The sequence below is a fragment of the Ranitomeya variabilis genome, chromosome 3 (assembly GCF_051348905.1).
Source record: "Ranitomeya variabilis isolate aRanVar5 chromosome 3, aRanVar5.hap1, whole genome shotgun sequence".
NCBI classification, from domain to species: Eukaryota; Metazoa; Chordata; class Amphibia; order Anura; family Dendrobatidae; genus Ranitomeya; species Ranitomeya variabilis.
In genome coordinates, this window is record NC_135234.1 from 110,504,902 (window position 1) to 110,517,549 (window position 12,648).

Sequence of the window (12,648 nt, forward strand, 5' to 3'; positions counted from 1 at the left end):
AACTTTGGGGTACATTTCTCTGAGGCAAGTGAGGTCTTTACTTTCTCTCTAGGGGCAGTCAGTTTCTCATGCTGTGACGAGACGTCTAGGTTTTCAGGTAACGTTCCACAGCTGCCTTTAGTGTGTTTGGATAGGATCAGGATTGCGGTCAGTATAGCTTCCACATCCCCAGAACTTGTCCTATATACTCAGGGTATATTTGTCAGGTCAGTTTGAGATCCTACCACCAGGATCATAACAGTACAGCAGGCCCGAAAGTGTTAATGCAGCTAAAGAGGGAGAAGAGAAATCTTAAGGTCATTTTTTTTTTTTTTTCCTCTGCACTGTGTTTTGCCTCTCTCCTCCCCTTAATCTCTGGGTGGTTCTGTATGCAGCTACTAATATGGACATTCAGAGTCTGTCTTCTAGTCTGGATCATCTCACTGCAAGGGTACAGGGCATTCAGGATTATATAGTCTGCAGTCCTATGTCAGAGCCTAAAATACCTATTCCTGAGCTGTTTTCCGGAGATAGATCTAGGTTTTTGAACTTTAAGAATAATTGTAAGTTATTTCTTTCTCCGAGACCTCGCTCATCTGGCGACTCTGTTCAGCAAGTCAAAATTGTTATTTCTTTGTTGCGGGGTGACCCTCAAGATTGGGCATTCTCTTTGGTGCCAGGAGATCCGGCACTGCTAAATGTTGATGCGTTTTTTCTGGCGCTTGGAGTGCTTTATGAGGAACCAAATCTGGTAGACCAAGCAGAGAAGGTTTTGCTGGCTCTCTCTCAGGGTCGAGATGAAGCAGAGGTTTATTGTCAGAAGTTTAGGAAGTGGTCAGTGCTCACTCAGTGGAATGAGTGCGCCCTGGCGGCGATTTTCAGAAAGGGTCTTTCTGAAGCCCTTAAAGATGTTATGGTGGGGTTCCCCACGCCGGCGGGTCTGAATGAGTCAATGTCTTTGGCCATTCAGATTGATCGGCGTTTGCGGGAGCGCAAACCTGTGCACCCTCTGGCGGTATTTTCTGAGCAGAAACCTGAGCCTATGCAATGTGACAGGATTCTGACCAGAGTTGAACGGCAAAACCACAGACGTCAATGGGTTGTGCTTTTACTGTGGTGATTCTGCTCATGTTATCTCAGCATGCTCTAAGCGCACAAAAAGGGTTGCCAAGTTTGTCACCATTGGTACTGTACAACCTAAATTCATTTTGTCTGTTACTTTGATTTGCTCTCTGTCATCCTACCCAGTTATGGCTTTTGTGGATTCAGGTGCTGCCCTGAATTTGATGGATTTGTCATTTGCCAGGCGCTGTGGTTTTATCTTGGAGCCTTTACAATTCCCTATTCCGCTAAAGGGAATTGATGCTACACCATTGGCCAAGAATAAACCTCAGTACTGGACTCAATTGACCATGTGCATGGCTCCTGTACATCAGGAGGTAATTCGCTTTCTGGTGCTACATAATTTGCATGATGTTGTCGTGTTTGGGTCTGCCATGGCTGCAGGCTCATAATCCAGTCCTGGATTGGAAAGCAATGTCTGTGTCAAGTTGGGGGTGCCAGGGGATTCATGGCGATGCTCCTTTGGTGTCAATTGTTTCTTCTACTCCTTCTGAAGTCCCTGAATTTTTGTCAGACTACCAGGATGTATTTGATGAGCCCAAATCCAGTGCCCTACCTCCTCATAGGGATTGTGATTGTGCCATAAATCTGATTCCTGGTAGTAAGTTCCCTAAGGGACGACTTTTTAATTTGTCTGTACCAGAACATACCGCTATGCGGAGTTATATAAAGGAGTCCTTGGAGAAGGGACATATTCGCCCGTCCTCGTCCCCTTTGGGTGCGGGTTCTTTTTTGTGGCCAAGAAGGATGGTTCTCTGAGACCCTGTATAGATTATCGCCTTCTAAATAACATCACGGTCAAATTTCAGTATCCCTTGCCACTGTTGTCCGATCTGTTTGCCCGGATTAGGGGGGCCAGTTGGTTCACCAAGATAGATCTTCGTGGAGCATATAATCTTGTGCGCATAAAGCAGGGCGATGAATGGAAAACAGCATTTAATACGCCCGAAGGCCATTTTGAGTACTTGGTGATGCCTTTTGGGCTTTCTAATGCCCCCTCTGTGTTTCAGTCCTTCATGCACGATATCTTCCGAGAGTACCTGGATAGATTTATGATTGTGTACCTGGATGATATTTTGGTCTTTTCTGATGATTGGGAGTCTCATGTGAAGCAGGTCAGGATGGTATTTCAGGTCCTGCGTGCCAATGCCTTGTTTGTGAAGGGCTCTAAATGTCTCTTCGGAGTCCAGAAGGTTTCCTTTTTGGGCTTTATTTTTTCTCCTTCTACTATCGAGATGGATCCAGTCAAGGTTCAGGCTATTCATGACTGGACTCAACCTACATCTGTGAAGAGTCTTCAGAAGTTCTTGGGTTTTGCTAATTTTTACCGTCGCTTCATCACTAATTTTTCTAAGGTGAAGCCTTTGACGGATTTGACCAAGAAGGGTTCTGATGTGACGAATTGGTCTCCTGCGGCCGTGGAGGCCTTTCAGGAGTTGAAACGTCGGTTTTCTTCGGCTCCTGTCTTGCGCCAGCCCGATGTCTCTCTTCCCTTTCAGGTCGAGGTTGATGCTTCAGAGATTGGAGCAGGGGCTGTTTTGTCACAGAGAAGCTCTGATGGCTCTGTGATGAGACCATGTGCTTTCTTTTCAAGAAAGTTTTCGCCTGCCGAGCGGAATTATGATGTTGGTAATCGAGAGTTGTTGGCAATGAAGTGGGCATTTGAGGAGTGGCGACATTGGCTTGAGGGAGCCAAGCATCGTGTGGTGGTCTTGACGGATCACAAGAATTTGACTTATCTCGAGTCTGCCAAATGGTTGAATCCGAGACAGGCTCGATGGTCGCTGTTTTTCTCTTGTTTCAATTTCGTGGTTTCATATCTTCTGGGTTCGAAAAACGTGAAGGCTGATGCCCTTTCTAGGAGTTTTGTACCTGACTCCCCGGAAGTTTCTGAACCGACTGGTGTTCTCAAAGAGGGGGTGATTTTGTCTGCTATCTCTCCTGATCTGCGACGGGTGTTGCAGGAGTTTCAGGCCAATAGACCTGACCGTTGTCCACCGGAGAGACTGTTTGTCCCAGGCAGATGGACCAGTAGAGTTATTTCCGAGGTTCATTCTTCGGTGTTGGCGGGTCATCCTGGGATTTTTGGTACCAGGGATTTGGTGGCGAGATCCTTTTGGTGGCCTTCCTTGTCGCGGGATGTGCGTTCCTTTGTGCAGTCCTGTGGGATTTGTGCTCGGGCCAAGCCTTCGTGTTCTCATGCCAGTGGATTGCTTTTGCCTTTGCCTGTCCCGAAGAGGCCTTGGACGCATATTTCCATGGATTTTATTTCGGATCTTCCTGTCTCTCAGAAGATGTCTGTCATCTGGGTGGTTTGTGATCGTTTTTCCAAAATGGTCCATTTGGTACCCTTGCCTAAGTTGCCTTCCTCCTCCGATTTGGTGCCATTGTTTTTTCAGAATGTGGTTCGTTTACGTGGTATTCCGGAGAATATTGTGTCCGACAGAGGATCCCAGTTTGTGTCCAGATTTTGGCGATCCTTTTGTGCTAAGATGGGCATTGAATTGTCTTTTTCGTCAACCTTCCATCCTCAGACGAATGGTCAAACCGAACGAACTAATCAGACCTTGGAAACTTATTTGAGATGTTTTGTTTCTGCTGACCAGGATGATTGGGTGACCTTTTTGCCATTGGCTGAGTTCGCCCTCAATAATCGGGCTAGTTCTGCTACTTTGGTTTCACCTTTCTTTTGCAATTCTGGTTTTCATCCTCGTTTCTCCTCGGGTCAGGTTGAGTCTTCTGACTGTCCTGGGGTGGATTCTGTGGTGGATAGGTTGCAGCAGATTTGGAACCATGTGGTGGACAATTTGACTTTGTCCCAAGAGAAGGCTCAGCGCTTTGCTAACCGCCGTCGCTGTGTGGGTCCCCGACTTCGTGTGGGGGATTTGGTATGGTTGTCTTCTCGTTATGTCCCGATGAAGGTTTCCTCTCCTAAGTTCAAACCTCGTTTCATCGGTCCTTATAAGATTTTGGAAATCCTCAACCCTGTGTCTTTTCGTTTGGACCTCCCAACATCGTTTGCCATTCATAATGTGTTCCATAGGTCATTGTTGCGGAGATATGTGGTGCCTGTGGTCCCTTCTGTTGATCCTCCTGCTCCGGTCTTGGTCGAGGGGGAGTTGGAATATGTGGTGGAGAAGATCTTGGATTCTCGTATTTCGAGACGGAGGCTTCAGTACTTGGTGAAATGGAAGGGTTATGGTCAGGAGGATAATTCCTGGGTTGTCGCCTCCGATGTCCATGTGGCCGATTTGGTTCGTGCCTTTCATTTGGCTCGTCCTGATCGGCCTGGGAGCTCTGTTGAGGGTTCGGTGACCCCTCCTCAAGGGGGGGGTACTGTTGTGAATTCCGTTCTCGGGCTCCCTCCTGTGGTCATGAGTGGTACTGTGTGAGTTTGTTCTTGGGCTCCCTCTGGTGGCCTTTAGCGTTATGGCTGGTCTTGGCTGGGCTCAGCTGTTTCATCTCCTGCTAGGCTGGGCCTATTTAACTCACCTGGACCTTTAGATGTCGCCTGCTGTCGGTGTATTCAGTCCTGATCCCGTGCTCTCCTGAATATTCCTTGTGACCAGTCTCCTGCTATGAGAAGCTAAGTTTGCTTGTTCAGTTTCTCATTATTTCCTTGAAAACGTTTCTCATTATATAATGAGTTCAGCCCAGCTTGCTTTTATGTGATTTTTTGCTTGCTGGTCAGTTCTGGGGTGCAGAGTGCGCCCCTCACATCGTGAGTCGGTGTGGTGGTTCTTGTATTCTCTGCGTGGTTCACGTTTGATAGTTTTTGTACTGACCGCACAGACACCTATCTATTTTCTGCCTATCTAGTATTAGCGGGCCTCATTTGCTAAATCTGTTTCATCTCTACGTTTGTGTTTTCCCCTTGACTCACCGTTATTATTTGTGGGGGGCTATCTAAAACTTTGGGGTACATTTCTCTGAGGCAAGTGAGGTCTTTGCTTTCTCTCTAGGGGCAGTCAGTTTCTCATGCTGTGACGAGACGTCTAGGTTTTCAGGTAACGTTCCACAGCTGCCTTTAGTGTGTTTGGATAGGATCAGGATTGCGGTCAGTATAGCTTCCACATCCCCAGAACTTGTCCTATATACTCAGGGTATATTTGTCAGGTCAGTTTGAGATCCTACCACCAGGATCATAACAGCTGTCTATCCTTTGGGAATTTTCTCTGAGGCAAGATAGTTTTCCCTTTTCTATCTCTAGGGGTAATTAGTCCTCCGGCTGTGTCGAGATGTCTAGGGAGTGATAGGTACATTCCACGGCTACTTCTAGTTGCGGTGTTAAGCTCAGGGTCTGCGGTCAGTACAGGTACCACCTTCTCCAGAGTACGTCTCATGCTGCTCTTAGGCCACCAGATCATAACAGGATTAGGGCTAAGATTGGAATTAGATTTAGGGTTGGGATTAGGGTTATGGTTAGGGGTGTGTTGAGGTTAGGGGTGTTTTGGGGTTAGGGTTGTGGTTAGGGCTTGGATTAGGGTTAGGGGTGTGTTGGGGTTGGAATTGGGTGGTTTCCACTGTTTAGGTTCATCAGGGGCTCTGCAAACGCGACATGACATCCGATCTCAATTCTGCATTGAAAAAGTCAAACGGCGCTCCTTCCATTCTGAGCTCTACCGTGCGCCCAAACAGTGGTTTACCCCCACATATGGGGTATCGGAGTACTCAGTACTAATTGGACAACAACTCTTGGGGTCCAATTTCTCCTGTAACCCTTGTGAAAATAAAAAATTGGGGGCTAAAAAATAATTTTTGTGGAAAAAATATGATTTTTTATTTTCACGACTCTACGTTATCAACTTATGTGAAGCACCTGGGGGTTCAAAGTGCTTACCACACATCTAGATAAGTTCCTTAGGGGGTCTAGTTTCCAAAATGGTGTCACTTGTGGGGGGGTTTCCACTGTTTAGGCACATCAGGGGCTCCCCATACGCGACATGGCGTCCAATCTCAATTCCAGCCAATTATGTATTGAAAAAGTCAAACGGCACTCCTTCCCTTCTGAGCTCTGCTGTGCGCCCAAACAATGGTTTACCCCCACATATGGGGTATCGACGTATTCAAGAGAAATTGCACAATAAATTTTGTGGTTCATTTTCTATTTTTACATTTGTGAAAATAAAAAAAAAACTGGTTCTGAAATAAAATGTTTGTGAAAAAAAAGTTAAATGTTCATTTTTTCCTTCCACATTGCTTTAGTTCCTGTGAAGCACGTAAAGGGTTATTTAACTTCTTGAATGTGGTTTTGAGCACCTAAAAAAAAATGGTGTTGTAAAAATGTGAAATCCCTAGTCAACTTTTGAGGCCATGTGCACACGCTGCAGATTCCGCTGCGGAATTTTCCGCAGCGGATTTGATAAATCCGCAGTGAAAAACCACTGCGGTTTTTAGTGCGGTTTCCTCTGCGGGTTTTCACCTGCAGATTTCTATTGGAGCAGGTGGAAACCCGCAGCGGAATCCGCACAAACAATTGATATGCTGCGGAAAATAAACCGCTGCGTTTCCGCACGTTTTTTTCCGCAGCATGTGCACTGCGGATTTCGTTTCCCATAGGTTTACATTGTACTGTAAACTCATGGGAAACCGCTGCGGACCCGCAGCTGCGGAAACGCTACGGTTCCGCAGTGAAATCCGCAGCGTGTGCACATACCCTAACCCTTATAACTTCCCAAAAAAAAATTTGTTTACAAAATTGTGCTGATGTAAAGTAGATATGTGGGAAATGTTATTTATTAACTATTTTGTGACATCTCTCTCTGATTTAAGGGCATGAAAATTCAAAGTTTGAAAATTTCAAAATTTTAAAAATTTTCGCCATATTTCTGCTTTTTTCATAAATAAACGCAAGTCATATCGAAGAAATTTTACCACTAACATGAAGTACAATGTGTCATGAAAAAACACTCTCAGAATCAGCGGAATCCGATAAAGCGTTCCAAAGTTATAACTCATAAAGTGACAGTGGTCAGAATTGTAAAAATTGGCCTGGTCATTAAGCTGCAAATTGTCTCTGTCACTAAGGGGTTAAAACAAATAAAATGCTTTACTCACCTTACCTGGGTCCAGCGCTGAGTCTCCACTGAAGCTGTTGGTGTCTTATTGTCTGCAGTGTTGATCACGAGTCAGCGCTGCAGACAATCACAGACACCCGAAGCAGTGGCAAAGATTCAGCCTGGATCTGTGGAGGGGCAGTAAAGCAGAGTTAGTTTTTTCAAAACAAATTTCAGCCGGGAAGTGGGGTTTTCCAAAAACAGGAAACCCCTTTAACCTTTTTTTTAGATCTTCTGTGCTCTAATGGAAGACAAAGCAATTCCTTCTTAGCATTTATGGACAATTTTTGCTTTATGGGTGAAAAGTGATTGCTATGGTACCATATTTTCTACTCTGTTTCCACATTGCATCAGTGCCAGATGAGATTTCTAAGTATTTCTTTCTTAATTTGCCTTAAATATGTAATTGTTTTTCCTGGGCTGTGATACGGTCCTTCTAAATCTGGTGTTGTTTCTCTTTTATTCCTGCGCAACGCCGTTTCTCATCCCTGCATATAAAGCTAATCTATTTAGCCACCGATGCGTGACACTAAATTCTTCTGTGTGCATCTTCTAGACGACCACACCCCCTTGGATAACAAGCCTAGATTTATATGCAGGGAATAGAAGACCATATCTCAGGAACAGAGAGGAACAGGAACAAAAGAAAAACACCAGATTCAGGAGACCAGTGGCACTTAGAGCAGATAAAGTAATTGCATATTATCACAAGTGACAGGTGCTCTTAATGTCTCCCCCTTGTCAGTAGTGTAGGGGAGAAAAAGGTCTTATAGTGCACACATATAACAGTTTCCCATGGATTCATGCACACTGATGCCATTTTTCCACCTCCACTTCATCAGTCTCTGGTTTAGGGCTGTCCCACACGTCCAGATAATTCCGGTACCGGAAAAAATCGGTACCGGAGTTATCCGTGTGCCCGTGAGCTCACGTAGGCCATACGTGCGGCACACGTGTGCCACCCGTGTGCCGAGTGGGTACCACACGGAGCGTGTGGTACCCACGCGTGTGGTGCACTGCATCGTGCTGAAGCCGCGATTCATATCTTCTGTGCAGCAGCGTTTGCTGCATAGAAGATATGAATAATAGTGTTTAAAAGAAAGATCTATCTGTCCGCCGCCCTCCCACCCCCTGTGCGCCCCCCCGCTGTTCTGAAAATACTCACCCGCTCCCTCGTTTGCTGTCACTGCTTCCTGGTCTGGCCCCATCTTCTCCTGTATGCGGTCACGTGGGGCCGCTCATTTACAGTCATGAATAGGCGGCTCCACCCCTATGGGAGGTGGAGCCACATATTCATGACTCTAATCTGCGGCCCCACGTGACCGCATACAGTAGAAGGGGCGGCCAGACCAGGAAGCATCGACAGCCAACGAGGGAAGCGGGTGAGTATTTTCAGAACAGCGGGGGGGCGCACAGGGGGTGGGAGGGCGGCGGACAGATAGATCTTTATTTTAAACACTATTATTCATATCTTCTATGCAGCAAACGCTGCTGCAGGAAGATATGAATCGCGGCTTCAGCACCATGTGGGGGGGACAGCACTTACTGTAGCGCTGTCTCCTGCACGCCACACGGACTGCACACGGAGAAGGTCCGTGTGGTCCGTGTTTTACACGGACCCATTGACTTTAATGGGTCCGTGTAATACGTGCGCTCCCATGAACACTGACATGTCTCCGTGTGCCAAACACGGTCCGCAAAAAATCAATGACATCTGCACAGATGCATTGATTTTTATGGGTCTACGTGTGTCAGTGGCTCCGGTAGGTGAGGAAACTGTCACCTCACGTACCGGAGCCACTGACGTGTGAAACCGGCCTTAGCAACATAATTGATTCCTTTTGTGCTTACTTTAGTGCCCAGAAGGCAAATTTAACCTAAATCATTGTTATTTAGGAGAAAATTTGGCATGGGCTACAGCTAATAGTGAGGCGCAGGCATCTGTTTGTACTGGCTTGTGAGGTCCGAGTAAAAAGAAGATTGAGACGCCATGTCTTAGCAGTAATGTGAGCTTTTAACATTTTTTTTTTTTTGCTGTAGCCTCCTTGTGTTTCTCATAAGGTACACATATAAGGTATGGAGACTTGGATCAATGTACAGAGATTTAATTTCTTTAATAGATTAAAGCAGGACCATAGAGCATCTGATCATGGTGCTAAAGCATCTTCATACAAACGTACAGCATCACACAGAGGAAACCTCCATAGTATAACTTCGCCATTGTGTTACTGCTTCCTACCACTTGGTATCGGGGAGGCGGCTTTACATAAATAAGGAAAAAGGTAGTCAAAATAATGGTTGTGTTCTGCTATCCCTATTTCATCTAGAAGTATTTTTCTTCTCCCCCCAGGTGGTCACATGAGTACCAGGATGCAACCATTGAGAAGATCATCCGCTTCTTGCAAGGGCGCTCCTCTCGGGATTCTTCAGTGGGATCTGAGAACAGCCTAGATGGCACTCCTCCACTAGGGGACAAATAGTAAGGTCCAGACTAGATCTTACTAGCAATGACATGTGGACAGTAGTACCAGCAGGAGAATTCTGCGCTTCCTTGTGTCCCTTGGCCTATTGGATCTCCATTGTCCTCCTTAGATACGTCCTTTTTCTGCTTTGGCATTTTCTTCTATCTATATTCAGGGATGAGATCCATTCACAGCTTTAGTGAGTAAGAACCTAGACTGGAATACACAGCCCGACGCCTCTTCTACACGAACACACAGCAAAATGAAAAGCAAAACAAATGTGAAATGGCATCCAGCCACTAAACGTTATCATACTTTGGAAGAATATTAGAAGCATCGTCATCAGTTTCCAGAACTTCTCATCCCAGTGTTATCTTGCAGCACTCTGTTATCCTTTTCCGTCTTGCTCGGAGCATTCATCGGACAGTAGGCACTGATACAGACAGTACATGTCCAGGTACTCTTGTTTAACTAGATGTCATTTTAAAGGAGTTGTCCAGAATTAGTCTATGTTCACATGTCCAGTAATGGTCAGAACCGATCCAGCAGAAATGTGTTAGGAAAAAAGTTGTGCTGACACAAACTTTTAGTTGTTATTCAATAACTGATCTCTGCTGGATCTTTAGTTTTTTTTTTCAAAATTCTATTTTTATTGAAAGATTATATCATTTTCAATTACAAAAATACAAAAAAAAGACTAAACAGGACAATATCAGTATCAATATATCATAGAATATGAGTATAATGCCTAATAAAATATCAAGTTATAGGAAGAAAAAGGAGGGAAGGGAACATTTTAAGTCATCAATATACCATTTACGAAGTTACTAAAATCCAATGGAAACCATAGATAGTGCAGCCAGGCACGGACCGACGAGGAGCATAGTCAGTGAAGAGAAGAAACACACCGGAGAAAAGGGGGGATCACATCAGTCTGATGAAAGGCGGTAGGCATCAGATTCCGGGAATTCAGTCCAGTCTCACCATATCGATCACAGTCGGTGGGGGATCGGGCAGTCAAATGCTCCATCCTATTTAGAAGGGCTATTTCACAGAACCACTCCTCCAGAGTAGGGGGAGAAGTACTTTTCCGGTGACAAGGAATGATATTCTTAGCAGCCTGTAGAAGGTAGTTTATTAAAGACCTTTTGTATCAGGTGAAGCTAGTTGGGATTATAAAGAACAAAAGAGATTCAGGCGAGTCGGACACAGAGAGACTAGTCATTTTTTGAATAGTTTCAATTACCTGAGTCCAGAGACCTCTTATTATGGGACAGCTCCACCAAATGTGTGTCATCGTGTGTAGGATTGTTGAGAGGTTTAAGGACTGATGGATGTGGGTCCCAGGGGAGTGCGGATCCATTATTTTTAACATTGGAGTCAATGGTCAACAGATGCATTAATGAATGCAGCGTCTGTTGTCATATATTTCTATAAATATCAAGATTACATAATAAATCATAGTAAATCACACAATTGCGGTCACATGACCACCCGCTTCCGGCACCGGAGAATCCTCATAGCGCGCAGTGCACGTGCTGTGAAGATTCACGAGTCTGCAGTCACATAGAAGTGACTGCAGACTTGTACCCTAAAGCCGGACAACCCCTTTAAATGTGAGAAATTTTCAGGAACAATAGCACAGGTCTGCAAAAAAATTTTTTTCAAGAGCTGTTTTGGTTATTCCATGTAATCTTTATGTTTTTAAGTGCGCTGAATCCGAAAATGACCTCCGTTTTGTCATAGGACATCACGTTTTCTGACAATTTAGGTAACTATGTTAAATAAGACAATACCTCAAAATACATGAAAATAGACTCATAAAATTATTTTTTTATTACAAATGTTTCATGAAAATCATTTTTTAACTGCAATGAGCTCACTAACACACACTAAAATCAATTCTTCTTCCCTGTGAGGCTTCTCTTGGTCCATTTACGCTTGTGAGTAGCATCTGGAATGTCTCTCTGAAGCGTCCAACAGTAGTCTGCCATCATTGTAATGCTCCATCTTCCCTGGTATCTTCTTTCCATCTCTTTAATGTCCTGGTGGAATCGTTCACCTTGCTCTTCACTCACAGCTCCCAAATTTTCAGGAAAGTTGTCAAGGTGGGAATGGAGGAAATGCACTTTCAAACTCATCAGGCAACCTAAAGCTTAAAATTCGTCCGACGATTTTTTTGTAGTCAGGGTCTTTGTTATTGCCTAAAAATTTCTCTACGACCTCTTTAAATGCAAACCACCCTTCTTTTTGAGGATATTCACCACAAATGTAACAGAAACTGTCAGGCGAATTAATACACTTCCGCTGAGCCATAATGCTATGAAAAAGTGTGAACAGGCGAGAACCAAGATAAAACAATTGAATCAAGCCCGGGCATGTCCGAGCCTGCTCGTTCAGCTTGCAACATGTTGATGCTGGTTTCATTAGCTCACTCTGAAAGTTCTTTTCTTTGAAAGTTATATTTTTTTGGCATTGTATATCTTCAATACATTGATGTGAATTAATTAATAGTAATTTTGACTTTCAAAACCCTAAGATAAAAAAAATACCAAAAATTGAGAAAATATACTAAATTTGAAGAGAATTTTGCATTTTGTGGCAAATCCTGACATCCAGGATTTTTTTCAATATTTTTTTTTGTTTTCAGCACACCAAAATACATGGAAATTAGATGAAAATAATCAAACAGCTTTTTAGTCGCAGACCTGTGTAGTTAGACCAATTAATATGACCCAGATAAGACCAGAATGCCTTGGCACCATGTGTCTTTATCTTTACCGCCTTTTGTCTTTACTTCCCTATACATACGAAAGTAAAAGTATGTTCTCTCACTAGACTGTTATGCCACATTCAATAGATATGCCGTAACAAAATTGATCATGGGTGTCTGAATAATATGAATTTAATGGATCCTAGGAACAAGGATGCCCAGTCCCCAATTGCCAGCACAGAAGTGACCATGCATGTGCTGCTCCTCTACTTTAAAGCGTGACACCAGATTTCACAAAACAAACCTACATACGCTA

The 12,648-nt window shown here is 44.3% G+C and overlaps 1 protein-coding gene across 3 annotated transcripts in view; it reads left to right on the forward strand.

The window, feature by feature from the left end:
* SARM1 (sterile alpha and TIR motif containing 1) overlaps positions 1-12,160 on the forward strand; it is a 50,519-nt gene extending 38,359 nt beyond the window's left edge. For 2 of the 3 annotated variants that reach the window (XM_077294497.1, XM_077294498.1), the window contains exon 10: positions 9,508-12,154. In XM_077294497.1, coding sequence (XP_077150612.1) covers positions 9,508-9,637 — 130 coding nt within the window. In that variant the 3' untranslated portion in view covers positions 9,638-12,154. Of the gene's footprint in view, positions 1-9,507 lie in introns of all 3 variants that reach the window. The other variant, XM_077294499.1, reaches the window with a different exon arrangement.
* The last annotated feature ends 488 nt before the right edge of the window (positions 12,161-12,648 follow it).